General features: G+C 41.1%; 1 protein-coding gene across 1 annotated transcript in view; it reads left to right on the top strand.

Moving 5' to 3' along the window:
* The window catches only part of HTRA1 (HtrA serine peptidase 1), a 34,490-nt gene extending 14,325 nt beyond the window's left edge, over window positions 1-20,165 (top strand). Inside the window, 9 exon segments of the mRNA XM_030030591.2 lie at window positions 2,818-2,917; window positions 3,255-3,459; window positions 13,382-13,576; window positions 14,267-14,299; window positions 15,591-15,705; window positions 15,827-15,884; window positions 16,224-16,265; window positions 16,777-16,872; window positions 19,442-20,165. Of these exon segments, the coding sequence (XP_029886451.1) occupies window positions 2,818-2,917; window positions 3,255-3,459; window positions 13,382-13,576; window positions 14,267-14,299; window positions 15,591-15,705; window positions 15,827-15,884; window positions 16,224-16,265; window positions 16,777-16,872; window positions 19,442-19,610 (1,013 nt within the window). The 3' untranslated portion in view covers window positions 19,611-20,165.
* The last annotated feature ends 266 nt before the right edge of the window (window positions 20,166-20,431 follow it).

Genomic DNA, 20,431 nt, shown 5'->3' with positions numbered 1-20,431 from the left:
CAATTTAGGCTTCCACATAGTAGCCTGTGTCTTCTGGTAATTCAAATGTAAGATAAAATTTTACATGGTGGTAGTTGCTTATAGGAAGGATAAGTGCACCTCTCGGCTCCCATGTGTGTTGCTCAGTAATCCCAAAGAGCAATTAGCTACGGTGAGCATTAAGTATGTACGCAATGGGCAAATGCTGTGCGTGCACACGTGTCCATTTTGGTCTCATTTTTTGATAGGAGAAATTTTCAACATATTAATACTTCTACTATAGCCTTCAGATTTTGTGTCATCCCATGATGGTAAAGAGCAGTTGATAGGATTTTTTTTTGTTAGCATTCATCAATGAATTCATCTGAATGGTAGTTTGACTTTTGTTTATTTGCTTTAAAAAGGTATGTTTTCCATTTAAATGGGCAGTTGTTCAAGACCTGTTGCAAAACTGTGTTACACAATGCAAGAATTCCTAATACATAAGCAATAGACAGGCGTGGCAAGCTGTTGTAAGCTTTTTAGGTCAGTATGCCATGAATCAGTATTTATTATCTAACTTTTTCAGACTATGAAATTTTGACCTTTTAACTGTGCAGCTTAGTTCGGGACTGCGCAAGGAGACTATATGCAAAATACTGTCACTTCTGCAATCTTGGCGTTTGTAGCCTCCCACTCAAAGTGAAGGCAGCTCTCTGAGATCAAGTATTAGTAGTCTTACCATGTACAGCTTAGGCATCCTTTCTCTTCTTGAATAGCTAAATGCAAAAAAGATTGAAGGCATAAAAAAAAGCTGTGTGTTTCCTGTGCAGTTCCCTCATCCGTGGGAGCTTTCTTTTTCAAGGGCAGGATGTGACCTTTGAATGTCTACAGCATTGTAACTGAGATGAAATAATTTTATAAGCAGTGATCAAAAAGCATATTGATGGATACAGTAGTGCCCTGTGGCATTTTATCCCAACACTGCATTAATCCAATCTGATAATCTGTCAAAGCTCCTATTTAATGCGAGGGAATACTTCCAAGCTGCAGTTCCCATTCTCCTACCAGTTTTCCAAAACACTCCTGTTACAGTTGTCAGCTTTATAGCGATGGCATTGTTCATTTGATACCAAATATTTCTAATAAAGAGAACATAAATCCTTTGGTAAATTGATGTTTGTCACTTGGCAAGGCCTTTTGCCTTTCTGGCATAAAAGTCCAAGGACAACAGCTTATGCATAAATCAGAGAAAGCATGGAATGCTTTTGAGGAGAAGAGTAGGTAAGGACACAAGTTTCCTGATCAACATTCCTGCTTCATAAAGCAGATTAACGTCTCTGAACTGTGATCTGAAGCTGCATAGCGGATTATGTGGTTACTGCTGTAGCTGCTCTTCATGACTGATTGCATTTAAAAGCCCTTGAGATGCTTCACAGGGGATAATGGGAATAAAACATGTTCTTGAGTGATCAGATAGTGTTTGGGTTGAGCATCCGCCACTCTCATGAAGGCAGTGTATGCTAGCTGGCATTGGTAAGTCACCTGAAACCAGTTGATCACCCGTGAATCAAACCGGTATCTGATTAGTATTAAAAGCAGCAATGTTTTGTTCCCAAGTCGTTCCTCTGAATCTCTTTTTGCCTCCAGTATGTACTTAAAACTTTGCATAGTTTTCCAGTCTGGTTTTCAGATAGTGAAGGTCATTCAGGTATCGGTGTTGGGAATATTTTTATAGGATAGTCCTGCATCTCCTACAATTCTGCAAATCAATCGTCCTGTTACACCATCACAGGCACTTACAGCATCCACAAGCTGCTTACTGTTTTAATCTCTGGACGGATTTAGAAGCCAAATGGCAAGGATGGATGGGAGCAGCACAGCACATTAATACTGATCTGAAAGTCAATTGCACATTTGGCTTTTGCTTTTATAACATGAGATGGAAGCATCAGATAAAATGGGAAGACTAATGAAAACAAAGGGTGTTTCTTTCCTCTAGGGAAATACAAAAGAACTCTTTGGGGTGTTCCAGTTGCTTATTTGCTCCCAATTTGGAAAAAAAAAAAAATGCCCCCAAACTACTTGAGAAAGGGAAGCCGTGTCAGAATTGTGAGTTTTTTTCCAGAAATTTTAGACATCTGATTGTGCAGACAGGTTTTCTGATGGCCACAATAGGAGTTTGGTATCCAGTTGCTTTTGAAAATCCCACTGACCTCCCTTGAATACTCAGTGACCACGAGCTTTTGTGTTACAGCACTGCCCAGGAATGCAGAGCTTTGTGGTCCCATTGTTTCCCTGCACGTATCTATTTTATAGCCTTGAGGGTGGTTCGCTAACTCCAAAGTACATGGGATTGGCTCCTGAGTGGAGTTGATGGACCACGGGTGGCATCAGTGGAAAGGACGCCTTGGGTAGGGTCGCGTAGAGCGTACGTAGCGTGCGTCCACCTTTAGGTGCCGGGCAGAGGCTGGTGGTTCAAGCCGTGCGGGCACACCGGTGGGAGAGGCTGCGCAAACCTCGTACCCGAGTTAAACTTCCACAGCGGCTGCTGTAGGCTTACGCCGGGGTCAGGACCTCGTTGTCCTCGGGATTTTACAAACGCAGCAGCGTAAGACTTGAAAAAATCCCGAGCGGGCCCGTTTTGGCAGAGGAACAGACCCCGTTTGTTTGATCTGAGAAGACCATACAGGCTAAATAGGCCACCCAGAAAAGCGGCGAGAGCGGTAACGGAGGGATCCAAGTACAAGATGCTTTTCACGGAGGGAGGAGCGGGGCTTTTTTTGATTCAGGTGTTTTGCAATGACCCTTCTCCTGTCACTTGAAGAGCTCATGACATGTTTTCTGTTTCTATTTCAGGCCAAGAACATCCTAATAGCCTGCGGCACAAATACAACTTTATTGCAGATGTGGTGGAGAAGATAGCTCCTGCTGTGGTTCACATTGAATTATTTCGCAAGTAAACAAGATGCCTAGTTTTGATTTTTGTATTCTTGAAAACAGCTGCCAGCGTGCCAGAAACGTTGACTGATGCTATGTAATAGCAAAGAGGTTTTTGAGATGATAAATATTTGTCATGCTTAAGAATTAAAGATAATTTAAGAGTTCTGGCAAAAAAAAAAAAAAAAAAAAGTTAAACTAATGCATGTGCATTGTCTCGTTAATCATAGTAAGTAACAGCGGATATCCTAAAGCATTAAAACCCACCAAACTCTTTTTGGCTGCGTGTTATTTGGAGTGATTTGTGATCTTTCAGCTTTCTGCAGCGATAAATGTTTCTTTCCCATGTCTTTTAGACTTCCTTATTCAAAGAGGGAGATTCCTGTTGCCAGTGGTTCAGGGTTCATTGTCTCAGAAGACGGACTGATAGTGACAAATGCCCATGTTGTCACCAACAAAAACCGCGTGAAGGTGGAGCTGAAGAATGGTGAAACGTATGAAGCTAAAATTAAAGATGTTGATGAAAAAGCTGACATTGCACTAATTAAAATAGATTCTCAGGTGAGTCGTTAAAGTAAGACACATTTTAATCCTCTTAATTTAATATCCTCCTTTCCAAAAGCTATTGCTAATTTTCATGTTTGAAGGAAAGGCTGGTAGTTTAGTGGTCTGAGTATACAGAGAATATTTGAGCTAGGTGGATACACATTTTCAAAAGCCAAGTTTGGGGTTGGTACTGGTTAATTTTATCACCTCTCAGTGTAGTGGAAGCAAGTATGTAGCACTTTGGTACGAGTCCTCAAAATAAAAACCAACAACATGGTTTGCTGGCTGGTTTACACACGCATTGGCTAATATAACTCGCCCTCTGAGAAGAAATGTGGATGTTCCCTTGCGGTTGGTAGAGGGACGTATTAGTCTTTCTTGTGTGCCTATACTGAAGTCACAAATTGCTTTTAGAGGATGCGTTTGTCCCTCTGAAGTACCACGCTTGTGTAGATACTAAAATGGAAAATATCTTAGGAAGTATCTTGAACTTGGAAATTAAAGCCAGCTTGGAAAGATGCTCTTACACTGCAAGTGGCTTTCTGAACAAATGGGAATGCAACTTCCCGTCCGTAGTCTCCCTCCGTCTCAAACATATGGCTGTCAGCGTCACTCTGCCTCCTGCAACAGCAGAAAAGCTGTCATGCGGTTCTGCGCACGTCGACAGCGTAGCGCAAGTGGAATATTGTGTTGAAATACTGTGTGATGGAGATGCAATTAGATGCATGTGATTGCTTGGGGTGCTGCTCATATTGGTTTCCCTTGTTTGGACTATTAGTTAATCACCTCCAAATTTAACAGGCAAGAATGTCTCATTTGAAACACATGACTCAAAAATGTGTAGATCTTGCAGTGTTGTTTTAGTTCAGACCTATTCCCCAGTGAGGTCAAAAGTGTTTGTGCCAGAGTTCATGACTAAACCAGACATCTAATGCAGAACTCTTGGATGACCCAAGATATGAAGTGCTCCTGCTGCTCCCTTGCCACCTTTGTCATTTAAAAGCTCTCTCTTTTTTTCTTATTTAAAAGCTTCTTAACAGCAACATGGCAGAAAACCTTGACGATAACATGAATGGTTTTTGCCATGTTGTTTTTACCTCCGTTTTCCTGAGGTAACCTATGTACACATTTACCAATTGCTTCTTTTCTCAATGTTATCTTAAAATAAGCAAAAGCAGATCTGCAATAACAAAGCAAAGAGAAAGATCCCCAGGATGAGAACTGACAGCATTAGGCTGAGTAGGATGTGGCAGGGAGTGAAGGGCAGCTGGAAAAGTGATTTAAAATTGGAATTCTGCACAACATGGTGGGGAAAGTAGACCGGAAAACGATGGTGAGAAGGAAAGGACTTCAAGCAATAGGAAGGTGAGCTTCAGAGAAGAGAGAAGCTGGTGTGTCAAAGAGAGGAGACATTGAACTGATGTGACAGATCATTTTGATGATTTAAGAAGAGAGCAGATGTAGAGTTTTGTGTTATTTGATACCCTAAAGAAATGGCTCCAAAATTTCCCTGGTAAGCTGCTTGCGGGAAGAGAGAACATGGAAGACTGGAAGCAGCTTGGAAAAAAGAGAATGCAGCCAGATGAGTTGCTGGTAGTGGAAACCACTGCTAAACAGGACTGGAATTGGCGATTCTAGTTATGACTTGCGAGATGGCAGATACTGTTCTTTTTTAAAAATTACTGCTGTGTAATTAAATGATAGTCATCTTCTTCTTCCAGCAATTTAATTTTTGAACGTGGTTGTGACCCTGTTTTGCTAATCGCACATCAGCATTGCAACGTAATTTGTTTATGTATACTTGCAAATTCTTTAAGGCAGGAGCACTTTTTCTGTCTTAGAGCTATCTAGAGCCAAATCAGCTACATTTTTCTTTTTGGAGGGGGAGAGGGGAGGGATTGACCTGTTAATAATATTCAGTTGTCTGTGAGAAAAAGTCTTGGTTTTAATGAAACTTTGGGAAGTGCCTCAGTGCCTCGAGGCTGAGCTCTTGCTGAAGGAGGTGAGCAGGTCCCCTGCTGTCTTCCTCGCATAATGTCAGCTTAGCACATCCGTCTGGGTAGCAGGAGATCAAATTTCCCATCTCTGCTCTAAATTAGGTGGAATATGGATATAAACTTGGGTCTGACATACCCTTGGTAAGTGTCCTATCAGTTGTACAACCCAGTACCTCGTATGTTGTTCCCCCCTGGCCCCTGCCTGTTGCATCTCAGGATAATTTTGAGAAGACTTGGGGAAAGTATCGCTTGGGGTTTTTTGGGGATGGGAGACCAGTTTTCCAGCTAGCTCTAGTGACATGGCACTGGGAAATGCCAATCCAAGGTGAGTCCTGAGGCACCTCGGTTTGCAGGACAGATGATGTGTTGCACTTGGAGACTTAGAAATGCAAAATTTTAAGTGTTCACAAAAAGTTAAAATGGAAATGCGGTCAGCTGAAAAGTTGATTTTCAGACTGAACTTTCACGTGACATTTTTATTTATCCATTCAAGTACAGTGTTTGAGCTTTCCTTTTTGTACTGAAATGCCTTGCAATCATCCAGATTCATAAAAGGCTTTTTAAAATCACAGAGGTAGTAACTTGTTGAAGTTGAAATGTATTTGATGACTAAAGAAGTCAATTTGGCGGTACAAATAACCCTTTAAAAATCTGGGTATAGCATGAAAACCATCCCTAAGAATTTTTCTGAAGTAAGAGGTGAAGTTCTTCCTTTTGAATAAATTATTTGAAGGTGATATCAAAGATGCAGAAATTTTTTTTTCTTCTGTTTTTGTGTGGCATGTTAAGGCAGGATCTGAAGGCTGAAGAATGCCTCTGTGGTTAGGAACAGAGCTGGGCTTGAAGTACGAGTTTAGGCTGTCAGCTGGTATTCCTAAAACTGTTAAGATTTTGCAGCAGCTTGCATGCTGTTTTTCTTTAAGGTGTGAACATCTGGCCAAAGACATTACTAGAACTAATTTAGCTTTGCTGAGTGCAATAGGAAATGAAAGAGGGTGGTAAAATCTAGGCACCAGTAAGGATGAACTGTTTCCCTGATTAAATTCTTCTCCATGGAAAAACATGTTGCAGTCAATGAGGAACAGAAATCTTGGAGTTGTTCTTCTAATCCTAAAATACGCTTAATTTTACAGTCTGTAAAGGAGAGAAACTGTGTTTCTTGCGTCCGTAGTGAGACACAACAGTTTGCTGAAGTGTTGAAAGTAGGAAGTAAGACTGGAGTCAAGTGTGGTAAACGTGAATGCAATATAACTATCCTTCCAAATGGAAACAGCTTTGAGGAGACGGCAATACTAGAAAGAAACAGCGCAGTTGCAGACAATTTGGATATGAACATGCAAAATTTATAAAACTTCCCTAGAAAAATTTGGACTTTGGCAGCATAGGCAGAGGCTGGTGAAATAATCCACCCTGTGTGGCACGCGCGATACTGCAGTGAGCCTGAAATCCATCAAAAGTATTGCACAACACTCCAAAGCTAGCAGATACTTTTTAGCTGGCAGAGCTTGCTTGTGAAATTCATCTCGAGACAAGTAACTACCTTGTTAAATGAGAAAGTGTGATGCAGCTGCTGAAAACACCAGGAGGAGGAAAGAAAATTTTAGGGTGGTTTAATGGACAATGTCGGGGTTAATGGAGGGCAGAATTATAAAAGAGCCCTGTGCCCTCACCCAAATCGAGCTGGAAGCCAAAAATAGTGGAAGATGGAGGTGGGTTTTGCCTGGAGACCCCTTTCACCCCTGGAAATTGGACTCTGCCTGCAGAGATGATCTCTGTGGCAGGTGCCTATGTTTTGACAGTGCATACAGAAGAGGGGGGAGCATGGTGAACGGCTTTATTTTGAGGTGTATCTTCGTCCTACATGCTTAAAAACCAGCCATGAGACATTTCTCACCGACTCTGAAATAGCACCTATGTCACAGAAGGCATGCCAGGGTCTGAAGATTTTTGTTCCTCAGCGTGACCAGTTACTGCCTTGTGTATCCCAGGCAGGATTTGGCATCTACATGGTACAGCAGTAGTGGGTTTGTGACCAGTCTCTAATTTGCGGTGGTATTTCACCCTTTTGCTTAAGGTTTTCCTTGCATCCTAGTAATAACCACTTAGTTTGACGCTTTTAAATCAACAAGACCTTCTGCCCTCATTCCTTCGGTGGTTTCGTGAGGCAATGCAGCGTCTGTATCTTTGTGGTCAGAGGGGATTTGCTTTTTTTCCCCTGTGTGTACAAACTGGAGGAAGCAGGAAAGCAAACTTTCCTGTTTGTGTATCAATATTTTAATAGCCCACATTTTGAAAAACCAAACTACTTGAATTCCAGATGTAAGTGGCTTTTCTAAAATGCTATTTTACTTTGAAATCTGTCACTGGATATTGCGTTGCTTCCTCTTGAGAGCCTGAGGAAGCCCACATATTGGTTCCAGAAGTCTTCAGGACCCATAGAAATGAAATAGCTTGTAAAAAGCTTGGATGTTAACTCCTGTTTACTCATCAGTTTAGGCAGCAGTCGTTTCCTGCCATCCTCATCTCCTGGTAGCCCTCGCTGTGGGGACGATGCGCTGGTCCAGCTCCCCACGCAGCAAAATGCTCACACACCTCCAGGGTGGGTCTGCCAGCACCAGGGTATTTTATTTTATTTTAAAGGAGAACAGCAGTATCTTGCCAGGTAATTGAAATCGTGGTGACATAGCAAAACAACACTTCATCCTTTTTTCTTTTTTTCTGCAAGCTTCCCATGCTCCATATTTAGATAAGGAGAGTCAGTTTTGTTTTTCTAACTATAGATGAAATACTTTTGGAGGCTTGTAATGCGTTCAGCTTGGGTTTTTAATTTTCTTTGGCGTTTTGTCAAGCAGTTTTAGATTGTAGATGATACTCTACATTTTTGTATGCTCATGGCCTGCGTTTTTATTTTGCCATAACGTATTCTGAAAGTTAAATAGTTTCATTAATGAGAACAGAAATGCAATTCCTAGGGAAGTTACATGTCTTGCCAGAGTTCTTACAGCTGAATTAGCGTACTATAAAAGCATCTGTTTCTTTTCCACCTAAAAATAAAAAGTATGAAGGAAATCTGTCGCTATTTAACACAAATTGAACTCGAAACAGAACATTTGTCTCCTCTTCATCAGAAGAATGATTGGACTGCAAACTGCTTCCTGCATATTCGTGATCTTCCTTCCACAAACGAAGGGGATTACAGTGCGGAGAAGGGATTTACTTGCTTTCTGTGCCAACATAGAGACAGATTCACTTGTTTCATGGATGAAAAAGTTCCAGCTGAAACACTTACTGGTTATGGCCGTCTGTCTCTTGGTTTTTATTTCTCTCCGGCGCTGGCCATGCCTGCTGCTGGTTGCATGCTGCCTGCCTCTTCTAGTTTCAGAGCTGATTTGTCCAGGCTCTGCTTATTTTACCTGACTCGAGCTACGCCGGTAATGTACATCAGATGAACATCCAGCTCCCAGCTGGTGATGCTTTTCTTCTATACTTGTCCTGCTCTCTCGTGCAACGATAGCTGCATTTTACTGTTGGATGAAGCTGTTTCTTGTGGTGGTGTGCAGCGCTCTATTTCGTGGGAGTGATGTTTATCCAGGGTTTGAGTCAAATCCATGTATAAAAATGTCTGAAGCTCTTTGGGATGAGAAAGGCTTAAAATATTAGCGCTAATTAATGGCTCCTTCTCTGGCTGGGTGTAAACAGTGAGTCATGTGCCACTTATGGTTTTGCATGTTTAGTCCTATTTCTGTGTACTTGCAGAATGCCTGCTTGCAGATTTGTTTTATTGAGTAAACACAGATCCCAGCAGAGCCCTGAGGCTTCATCAAATGAAAATCGGAGGGAAAGAAAAGATGTTATGTGTTGCCCAAGGTCATGCAGTGAGTCACTGGGAAAGCTGGGGTTAGGTGCTGGGTGTTTCTGGCTCCCCGTTCATTGTGCTGCAAGGCATGCTCGTTTGCCTGGGATTTTAATTAACCGTTGTGGCAAATCTATAGTTAACCGAAGAGAATCATGAGATGTGACAGTAGTTACATCGTCCTGATGACCATCAGATGTTATGTAAAAATTGAAGAACGCCCATTTTATTAAGTATAGTTATTAAGGGCCCTAGACCCAAGCACTTAAGCTTAGTTTACAAGGACTGGCTTAACATCCTAGGCAAGAGCTTGCCAGTGGAAGGGTGTGAGGACACAGGCAAGGTGTTCTGATACGATTCAGGTTACAACGCTGCTGTAAGTGCTTGCCCTGCATTTCCAGTGCTCCTCTTGTGGACTGCAGAAGGACATACATCCCACTTGATCACTTGATGCCCAGGGATTTTGATTGGTTTTATACTGATTTCACTTGACAACCACCTCTACAATTTAAATAAATACTTGGGTTTTTTTGATAATGGAAAGCTTAGTTCTGAATGTGGCAATGTTATTTTTAAGCTTTTTTAGAGAGAAAACCCCAAATTTAAAGCCACTACAATGCGTATACTCATCATGACCAATTCTTCATGGCATTTACTTGCAGAGGCACTAACGAGAGTGTTTACATGCAGTGCCGTTAGTGTGCTCTGCACCACACTGCAAAATCATAAGGAACAGAGAACACATTTTCCAAAGCTATGTTTCATAATATGTGCAGAACAAGGCAATTTTAGCAATTGATTCTTGTTCCTAGGAAAAGGAAGGTTAGCCAGACTCTTTCCAGAAGGCATGTTGAATCACATGGGTGACCCACAGCCAATCCATACGGCGTTAGACTTTGAACTGAAGCCTAGCTACTATAGGCATAGGCTTGAAAACTCAGCACAATCAAAAGTAATTGTATTAGTCAGAGATTGTTCATGTATTTTCTTTCTGCTGCCAAATGCGATTTTGGCTTCGTGACTGTTTTTATAACTCAGGAACGTTGTATAAATCTTTAACTTTGTACACGACCAGTCTTTTTTTTTCTATTAATGGGGAAAAAAAATAATTCTGTTTTCTTTTGCTTGTCCATGTTTCATTTCTGATACATGTCCTCTTTCTCTATGAAGTATCCGTTTTAAGTGCACTGGGATACAAACAAAAGCCACTTTTTGTCGTGTTTTGGTTGTGTTTTTTTTTTAAATAAGGAAAAGCAGTGCCAAAAAGAGATGCGCTTCTTGACCAACAACATCTTGAAAACACGTGCTACGTAAGCTTAATAGCATCTGGCGAGAGAAGGAAGGGCCAGCGTGCTCCCTCTATCCAAACAATACCCATATGGGGCTGTTTGTGTTGCATATACTGCGTGCTTCCCAGCACAGCTAATCGTAGCTGCCTCTTCCCCGCTGTACTGGAGAGGTCCCTTGGAGTCAGGGCTGCGGTCTGAGGTGATGAACCGCTCAGCAGCGTTGCCTTGGGATGTTGCTGCTTGTCTGCTGCGCTGCAAACGCGATGGGGAAACTGGGTATCACCGTTCGATCCTTCCCAGAATTAAGGTTTATCTATGGCTGTGGCACTGATAGGGACCAGGGATAGTTATTATTTAGTAGTTATTAGGGCATTGCTGGTTGTGAAAATTTTCCTCTGAAAGATAATTAGAAAGGGAAATGTTTTTCTCCTTACTGCATTGCCTATTCTGTTGCTCTTTCAACTGATTCTGTTTAACAAGCAGTTGGTTAATTATTTTCTTGCTGTCTGGAGACTGAAAGATAAGTTTCCATTGAGCATCTTATCCTGTCTGAGATTTGGCAATGGGTTTTATCGAAACAATCTGTTCATCTGAGTAAAATTTTGCTGGTGGAATTGTAACAAAGTTGGATAAAGGATACACAGGACCAGGCTTGTAAAATATTAAAACCGTAACTTCTGTATTTGCAGCAGCATATAGTGATGACCGATGCCTTTATTTTTTTACTTTCTACTTTATAGACACTGCATATCTCCTAGGACATTTGAAAGAAAACTGTAGGTGAAAAAATACAAAGTGATGGGCATTTGGGTTAGTTTATGTTACTGGATTTTTGTCCCTAAGGGTGACTTATCGATACAGGCTTTCAAACAGCTGATGACAAAAGACCCCTAAAGAGCTAGCTCTTGATTTCAAATTTAAACACGTAGTATTTCCCTTTTTTGCCAAAATTTAATAATGATTCAGCTCTTACTAACTTCTGAAGCAAAGTTATCACTAACTTGGGAATATGTACAAATAATCAGGGCATACTAAATATTACCTTGTTTCTTTGCTGCGTGAACACACAGTATATACCTTTTGGATACCGTCAAGTAGAGGTGCATAAATCTGTGTGCTTTGGAACAGGTATGGGATGAAAAAGGCACCTTTACAAATTTTCTGGAAGGAATGAATTACAACAAGGAGTATTAAGGCAATTTGTACCTCCATTTTAGGTACACAGCTCAAGAATACCTTGAAGGTACCCTGATTTTTAATAAAGTGACTATGTTACCCAGTCCTTGGAAATTGGTTTAAGTGAATCTCTAGGTGGGGCTTCTGCTGCATCTAGAATCACTGGCCTGTTCTGAAAGTTTACACTAATGCCTTTTTCCTTTTGGGGCTGGGTTTGTTGAGCAAAAGAAAGAATTTTTGAAGTGGGGCAAGCTTGGAGGAAAGCTGTGTTAAAGTTAGGTTTGCCAAACAAAAGATACATCCCTTGAGACTTCCTCTGTTTTAATTTAGGGTTGGGTAATGTCCTAATCCTCCAAATCCTTAAGTTGAAACCTGAATTTATACATGTCCAGGTCTGTTGATGCTAATAGAAATAGTCTAGTGACATGATTAAATACCTGGAGAGGGTCAGGATCATTTGGACAACGGTTAAACATAAGAGGATTAGAAAATTTGTAACACCACTGGCAGGGTAAAGACTGATTTTTAAAAATACGAAGCAAAGAAGCGGAGCTCAATGCGTATTTTGCAGGCAGGTGATAAATAAAGGCAAAGTATTTATTTGAAATATGATCTGTTTCAGAACACCCTTAATTACTTGGTGAGTAGCAGACCTTAAGAACTTCCCGGCTGTTTTCGGATTGCTGCGGCGGGGAGGTTATTGGTCCAGTTGAATCATCTGTTATCCAGCCAGTTCGGTGCCTGTGCAGATACAACATATCTTGGAGAAACCATACTCGGTTCCCTTGATCCATTGCATTGGCAAGGGTGTGTGGATCCAACCTTCCCTCTTCTTTTTTTTTTTTTAATTGCTGTAAATTGCAGTGATCTCTATTGATGCTGGTTTTTAAGAATGTTTTGTGTCTTAGTGGGAATGTCTTCAATAATGTGATAGTTAATATGTTTAGAGATAAGATCTTGAAAGGAAACTATAATGGTATCCCCTACTGTCATAACAGAAAAATCCCATAAAGTCTTTAAATCCTAACACTTTTAGAAGACATCAGTGTATGTAGGAGGCAATATAATTATTTAGAAGGATACTCTATTGAAAAAAAAAAGTAAGATGAAACATTAGCTGGTGTCTTTTGAGAATATAAAAGGCTTTTAACTATACATATGTATGTTTGATACACTTTGGCTGTTGCTTTCATGAGTCTTTAGTGTTCACTCTTAATATATTATTTTTATTTCAGCAGCTGTTGGCTAATTATTTCAAGAAGCAGTTGGAAACAACTCATTCCTAGTATCATCAGATGTTTGCTTTGTACAGCAGAGCATAAATATTCCTTTGGTCTTTTAATTGTTTTTGATTAATGGATACCTGTTGTGGAAAAAGTACTACAGTCTAAAGAGCCCATTCTTTAGAGGAGAAGTTCATTGAGATGTTTCTGTACAGAGCCACATGAAATACTGAAAGGAAACAGAGCAAGCAAAATCCCCAAGGGATAAAAGCCTCTCTTTTTTTCCTCTGCTCTATTAATGTATTCATGTTTCTGTTGAATTTGTTCTATGGATGTAGAAGTGTCTTAACAACGTTTGATTTTTTTTTTTTTTTTAATTTATTTTATTTTTATTTGTAGGGTAAATTGCCAGTTCTTCTGCTTGGTCAGTCTGCAGACTTGAGGCCAGGAGAATTCGTGGTCGCGATTGGAAGTCCATTTTCGCTTCAAAACACAGTGACTACGGGGATCGTTAGTACCACTCAGCGTGGAGGGAAGGAGCTGGGGCTCCGCAACTCCGATATGGACTATATTCAGACCGATGCCATCATCAACGTATGTCCCGCTCTGAGCCTTGTCCCCTTCAGCTCTTAGATTTCATTAATAGTTACTCTGAAAATTCTGAAGAACAGTGAACATAGTTAGCTTTTCTCTTATCCATGTAAATATGGACATCTGCGTTGCCGCAGCACTTGATTGTTGTTTAAAAATCCCCCAAGGAACTACCCCAAGTACAATATCTGCCTTCACTTCAAAATTCTTACGAATTACAAGGGAGGAGGCAATATTCTCTGGCAAATAAATATCTTTTCGAAATCCATCATGTTTTCTAAAAAAGAAGCCAAGCTTAGTTTAAGGATTCGAGTTTGTTTCTGCTTTAAGGCAAAACAATAGGTTTTGTACTTCTACAGTTGGCCTTGTAAGAAATCTTCACTAACAGCTCCCAGAGCTGTGCTAAAATCTTCTAAGTTGCTAGTGTGGTACTATTAAAACAAAAGAAAAACCTTGGCTTTCTGAGCTTACTCTGGCAAGAGAAGAAGGACTAAGCATTTGCAAAGCTCAGCTAAAAGGGGTGATATTAAGGGTAGTTAATGGGTTTAGATGTTAAGACTGTTCTATTGCACGTATTTAATAGACAATGAAAAAATTACTACAGAAATATTTCAAAAATTTCTTTTATGTTGTGCTTGCCATGAATTAAGAGGTAGATATTAAAACATGTTCTTGCCATATGTTTATTTTCAGTATGGAAACTCCGGAGGACCCCTAGTAAATCTGGTAAGAGTTGCTTTAAGTTTGCTTAGTGTCAAGCTTATTACTTTTTACTTTTTATTTTAAAAACAAAACAAAAAACCCCACCCAAACCAACAAGCAAACAAAACCCCACACCAGAAGTGTGATTCAGAGCTTTCGATATCTGGCTGACTACACAAAATTCACATAGTTCTTACGAATCACTTGTCTGTGTTTATGTTGGCAAATCGTAAGATATGCTTGGATTTCAGTATTTAAGATGTTTACGGTTTGCATAGTTTCGAGCAAGTGTAATGCCTAATTTTTTTTGCCCATGCCTTGCAGTAAGTAAAAAGCACAATATAAAGTTGAGGCGTTTGCCTTCGCTGTATACCGTGCAGCCGTCAATATTTTTTTTTGCGTACTGAAACTCAGCTTAGTGGTTCAAAAACATACCTACCCCTTTATTTCGAATCACACTGAGGGGGTTGAAAAACCCACATATTTATTATGGTATTAGGGCTTATTTGCTGATATTGTAGGATGCAGTCAGAGCTGACCTTGCAGCAGCTGTGGATAAGCCCAAGAGAGACCAACAGAAGCAGGTTGCAAAACCTAACTGCTGTGTGGGAGCTCTCGGGTGGGGGCACATGGGGTCGAGCAGAGGAGCGGCAGTGGTCCTCAATGAGGGACGGCACAAATTGGAAGAAAGAACGACTCAGAGTTTCTGCCTTGGAGATTCGGCAATTTTTTTTTCACCCGACTTGCAGTACAATTTCAGCACCAGTAACCTCCGTTTTAAAAAAATTGTAGTTGGATAGTTTTTAATAGGGGATAAATCAGGGAAGGAAGGCGCTGAGATTTCAGAATTGCTTGAATCGTCAGGTGACAGCAGAGGTGTTTTATCTGAAACTTTCTCTTGGAGTCACATTACCAGCAAATCTTTGATTTTGGTGAACTGTCGTTTTTCTTTATATTATTATGCAGTATTTGCTCAGAACCAGTCGGCGCCATACTTCCTGAGGTGCCTGCTGAAATAAACAGACCAAAATTGACTGTAGAATGTGCTGCTCATCTGCTGCAAGCAGGAGAGCTGCCCAACTCTGATCGCTCTTCTGCTAGTGGCAAGATGAATATCCACATCCGTTTTCCAAAACCGTAGAAGAGTTGTTTATCAATAGACTCAAAAAGCTAGACTTAAAGAGACCATTTAGAAAATTGAAAACCAGCTACAGAGTGTGTTATGTGAATTTCTCTTTGTGATTGCTTGGAAGAAATCATCCATTTCTCTTTGAGATGTTTCACAGTTGCTAATAACAATTTCTTGCTTCTCCAGGATGGTGAAGTCATTGGAATTAATACATTAAAAGTTACAGCAGGGATCTCGTTTGCTATCCCATCGGATAAAATAAAAAAGTTCCTAACTGAATCCCATGATAGACAAGCTAAAGGTACTGTACTTCACCACTTTGAAGGAGGAAAACATGAAAGTAGTAATAAACCAGAAAGTCAACAGCCTTTGAGGCTCTTTTGGTAAAAGCAATTGATTGAGACCTGTTTTCCTTTTTGTAGGAAAAGCTATAACCAAAAAGAAATACATTGGCATACGAATGATGTCCCTGACTCCCAGGTAAGTAAAAGCAGTGGTTCCTCACCTTCCCGAAGCGTGGTCACTGCATGCGTTTGGATCAAGCTCATGATCTGCAGAAAGAACCAGGAGGTTTGAACCAGCAGCGAGTGCCTCTGTAGGTGCTGGTGACAACTCACAGCCCGTTTTTGCTACCTTTTTCTCTGCATCTGCTACATGGTTGAACTCTCCTGTAGACTCTTGTATGAGCTAGTTTTTAAACAACTCCCTGGCTTTTTCTTTTCCTTAATGCTTCAGAAGAGAATAGCTAGCAATTGTTAATTTGTCCTGGGGCTCTATTACTGTTGTTATCTTCTGTCCCGTGCTGTCGTGTGGGTCAAGGAGAAAACAGGACCGTATGTTTTCAAGAATTACAGCAGCTACGTGCGTATTTCCATTTCTATAAAATTATTTTCATTAAACAATTCACTTAATGTAAAATGAAGCTTTTGTGTGGACTTGCTTATTCATACTCAAACCTGAAAAGACACATGAGCAGGTAATACTATGTCCCATAGAAATAACCAGTTCTCCCACGTGCAGGATCACGGGTGTAATAACAAAGCATTGAAACCAGAAGGGGCTTTTTTTAGGTGTTCAGGATCTGCTAGTTCTAAAGTAATGGCCAAGTTTTGAAATGTTTTAACTCTGATCCCCAGTATCTATTGAAATGATTGCCTTTACCAGAAATAGGCATTAAAAAGCTGTATGAATGCAAAAAGTGTAATAATTCTTGAAATACTTGTAAGGGTTAAAATGAATTGTGAACTGTCACATCAACTTGTATAAAATACCTCAGCTAGTGAATGTTAAGTGACTTAACTAAGTGAAAATGCGCGATTTTTTTTTTCCCATCTTGTCAAAATATTTTTGTTGCTGTTTCTTCGTTTTCCAGCAAAGCTAGAGAGCTGAAGGATCGCCATAAAGACTTTCCTGATGTTGTCTCTGGGGCCTATGTTATTGAAGTAATTCCAGAAACACCAGCTGAAGCGTAAGTTGAAGTACTTTTTTCTCAAAACCACTGCCACTGATTTAAGGGGGTAATGATAGAGAATGTTCCCTGCTTAACTCGCTATCTTGATTATGCTAAATTAACAAAATTACAACCATCTGATAGCTATTAGGTTGTCTGCTGGAAATCGGTTTGTGGTTTTAGTCCGGTCCCCGATGGACAATATTGCGAACGTATCAGGGTATTGCAACGAAGCCCTGTCAGCGTTCCCAGCTGAAAGGGCAAGGATTCAGTGGGCGTGAAAACTCAATTTTCATTTTTCTCAGCAATTGCTTCCAAGACGTCTGTTGTACCGATGCCAGTGCTGAATAAAGACGTTTGCTTGTGCACGCTCCCCATGGCCCTGCCGGTCACTCCTGTAGGAGAGCGAGGGAGAAGCTTTGCGTCCACCTTGTGAAGACGTGTCCACCTCGGCCCAAGCACCTCAATGTTGGGCAAACCCACCAGCTCTCCTGGCGTGTCTCCACTGGGGGAGAAATCCTCTCTTGGCGGGAGATACTCTTCCATGTGGGAGCTTTGGGAGGAGTCACGTTGTTGAGAGGAGCTTTTGGTTTTGGACAACTGATCTTTTTCTTCGTATTATTCGGTATTTGCTCAGAAGCTCAGCTGCTGGTTGGTACCACGCTTCACGAGATGCCTGGCTGAAGTACGGCATCTGGTCTGTGGTCACTGGCACTGGTCTGGCTGGCTCTTGCTGGAGACACTTTCCTTTCAGAGTTTGTTTGATATGAAACCGCTCAGTAGTCCAGGATAGGAAATGGGAAACTTTATTCATTTTCTGAAACTAGAGATCATTTAAGAGAAGAGTAAATCTTTGTGGCAACAGAGAGGCGTATGTAGCACCAAAGGCACGTAGGCAGAAAGCTGCTTGGAGCAAGCGTATGTTGTCTCTTCAGAAGACTGCAAGGATGGTTGGATGATGGCTTATTTGTTGCAGTCTGGATGCCACTGTAAGATACACAGTGTTAGCTGTCTAGCACGCTCTCTAAATTATTGCTGCGTTTTGTAGCTAATTCTTGTTGGCAGCGCTGTTCGTGCAGAATAGTGGTGTATGTCTGTGATGTGAAATGAAATTGCAGTTAGCGTAGGAATAATGTGGCTGCTCCAGTGTGGGACTGGACTTACTGCCGTGGCATGCAGGCCCAATCTGAAGGTGCAGAAAAATCATTACAGGAGTATGGAGAATCGCAGAGAGTGGGAGAAGGGCATTAGAGAGGTAGAAGAAATGCGAGGCAGTGTAGCCTCATAACTTGAAGGCAAACTCAAATAAGGATGCTTCATCCAAAGGCCGGCCTGGCAATTAGAATGCAGCCCATGTTTGCTGTGTCTCCCCTACTCAAGTTCCCTTGCCAGTGGGTTTCCCCGTTCTGCTGATTTCCTTTCCAATGCGCGTTGTGTAGCCGTGCTGGTAGGGGATCAGAGCAGTTCTGCAGCGAGATCTTCTCCTGGGTATGAGTTGAGAGGAGAGGCTGCCTGAGAGACCGAGATAATCTGGAATGGTTTCTCCCATGGAAATGTTTTAAGCCATGCCTTCGGTAGGCAACCAGATTTGTCGCAAACGTTGGCCAAGGCATCCTGCTTGCAGGAGACACTCATGTAAGGCGTTTTCTGCGGGCGGAAGAGGCCGATGACTGCTCTGTGGTTTTGTGAAGAAGGATTATGCTGAAGGGCTGAATCATGTCTGATCTGGTTACTTGGTTAATATTTCCATAACTTGGAGCCAGATCGTTGTGCAAGACCGGGCAAGATGTTGTGGTCGATGGTATCCCTCACCACCCCGTTTCTTGGTCCCGGCAGCAGTCTCAGCCAGCTCGGGGAGAGACCCGCGGCCCCGGGCAGGGGAGCCGTGCCGTGCTGGCTCAGGTTCTGCCCTGTCCTGCTTTGAGTCGGGAGGGTTTTGGTTTTGGTTTGCGTATGGTGCTGAGGTCAGGAGAAGGGATTCTGGGGGCTACGGGCGGGCAGACGAGTGGAAGGACACGCATGCGTTTTTGGTGACTGGGCTAGATCGCTGCGTCTGTTATTCTGCTCGGGTTTAAAGCATAAAGGTAAGGTGAAGTGGCTGTCAACCTGTGTATGGAGAACAGCATGGATCCGGGACCAAAATTCCTCATGCGTTAATACAAAATGCCACTCAAATTGCTTTGCTATGTATACGTGAATAAAAGCTTAGAAAATTTCCTCTCCAAAACAAGTGCCTTGTTGCAATTATTTTAAAAGAAAAATATGCCTCTATCTCTTCTACCTAATCAGCATCTAGGATCCTTATTGCAGAATTACTGCGCTATTTGCAATAGTGAATTCCTTTGAAGGCAGTGAAATATGGGATTCATCAAGCTTGTACCTCCATCCGATTTCTGAGGTTTCTGCATTGTATTGTAATCTTCACCGCTTCATAAATTCTGATTGCTTTTTCCATGCCCGCTGTGTCTCTGTGCAACTGCCGTTGGGTGGGAAATAGGAAAAATCCAGCAATCTTTTTTTTTAAAACAATATTGTAAAGACAATAAAATGGCAACTATAATAATACATTGCTGCTTTGTATTTTCAGTGGTGGCCTGAAGGACAACGATGTGATTATAAGCATCAATGGACAGTCGATAAGTTCAGCCAGTGATGTCAGTGACATTATTAAAAAGGACAGTACGTTGAACATGGTTGTACGCAGGGGCAACGAAGATGTTATGTTAACAGTAGTTCCTGAAGAAATCGATCCCTAACCAGAAACATGAGCTGGATTTCATGTTTTCTTTTAACAGCATTGGACTGCTTATATTCTCTCTGTGCTGGTACAGGAAACGTTAGACTTCTGACCAACATTCTGCTTGTTCAGTGGATTAGTATTGGCCAACAGAGTAACTTCTAATAGGTTTAAGGTGCAAAATCAGTGTAATTTCACATACTCCAGATGATAATTTTTTTCCTTCTGTATTATGTATGCAATGTATTCTTTACTGGCTGTTACATTCCCCGCTTAACAAATCGACGTTTGCTTCCCTGTGTTGAATAGATTTACCATTATTTCCGCTAAGATTTAAACAAAACCCACGCACACAATGTGTGTTGTGGTATTCAGGTATTTATAGGTTAGCTGTGTTTTAACTGGAAATACCATTGTAAAGGAGTAGTTGGTTTAAAAGAAAACACAATTGGGGGGAAAAAAAGTTTGGTTTATAAACACAAAGAAATCCCAACCAAAATAACCTTTTGAGGATCCCGTGCAGGATTTTAATACTATGATATTTTCCTAGTGTTATTAAAAGAATTCAACAGTACTTCTTGTGAGTGATTCATTTTACTTCCCCCTGTGGAGTGTTTTTCTTTGAACAGCACATCTGCCTGAAAGGATGTCCTGATGGTCTCCTTTTTATCATCATAAACCAAAACACTTATTTTTCAGTATGTGCTTGTATTTGCGCTGTTGTGCATCTGTTTTTCTTAGCATGGCTGGCTCGAATTTGTCATATTGGCAATCGCAGATTGCCTGTCTTCCAGATGTTAATACATTTTCCTTATTGTTTTAATTACAACTTCACCAATG

This window comes from Aquila chrysaetos, chromosome 11, assembly GCF_900496995.4.
Source record: "Aquila chrysaetos chrysaetos chromosome 11, bAquChr1.4, whole genome shotgun sequence".
Classification (NCBI taxonomy): Eukaryota; Metazoa; Chordata; class Aves; order Accipitriformes; family Accipitridae; genus Aquila; species Aquila chrysaetos.
This window is presented reverse-complemented; position numbering and strand designations above follow the sequence as displayed.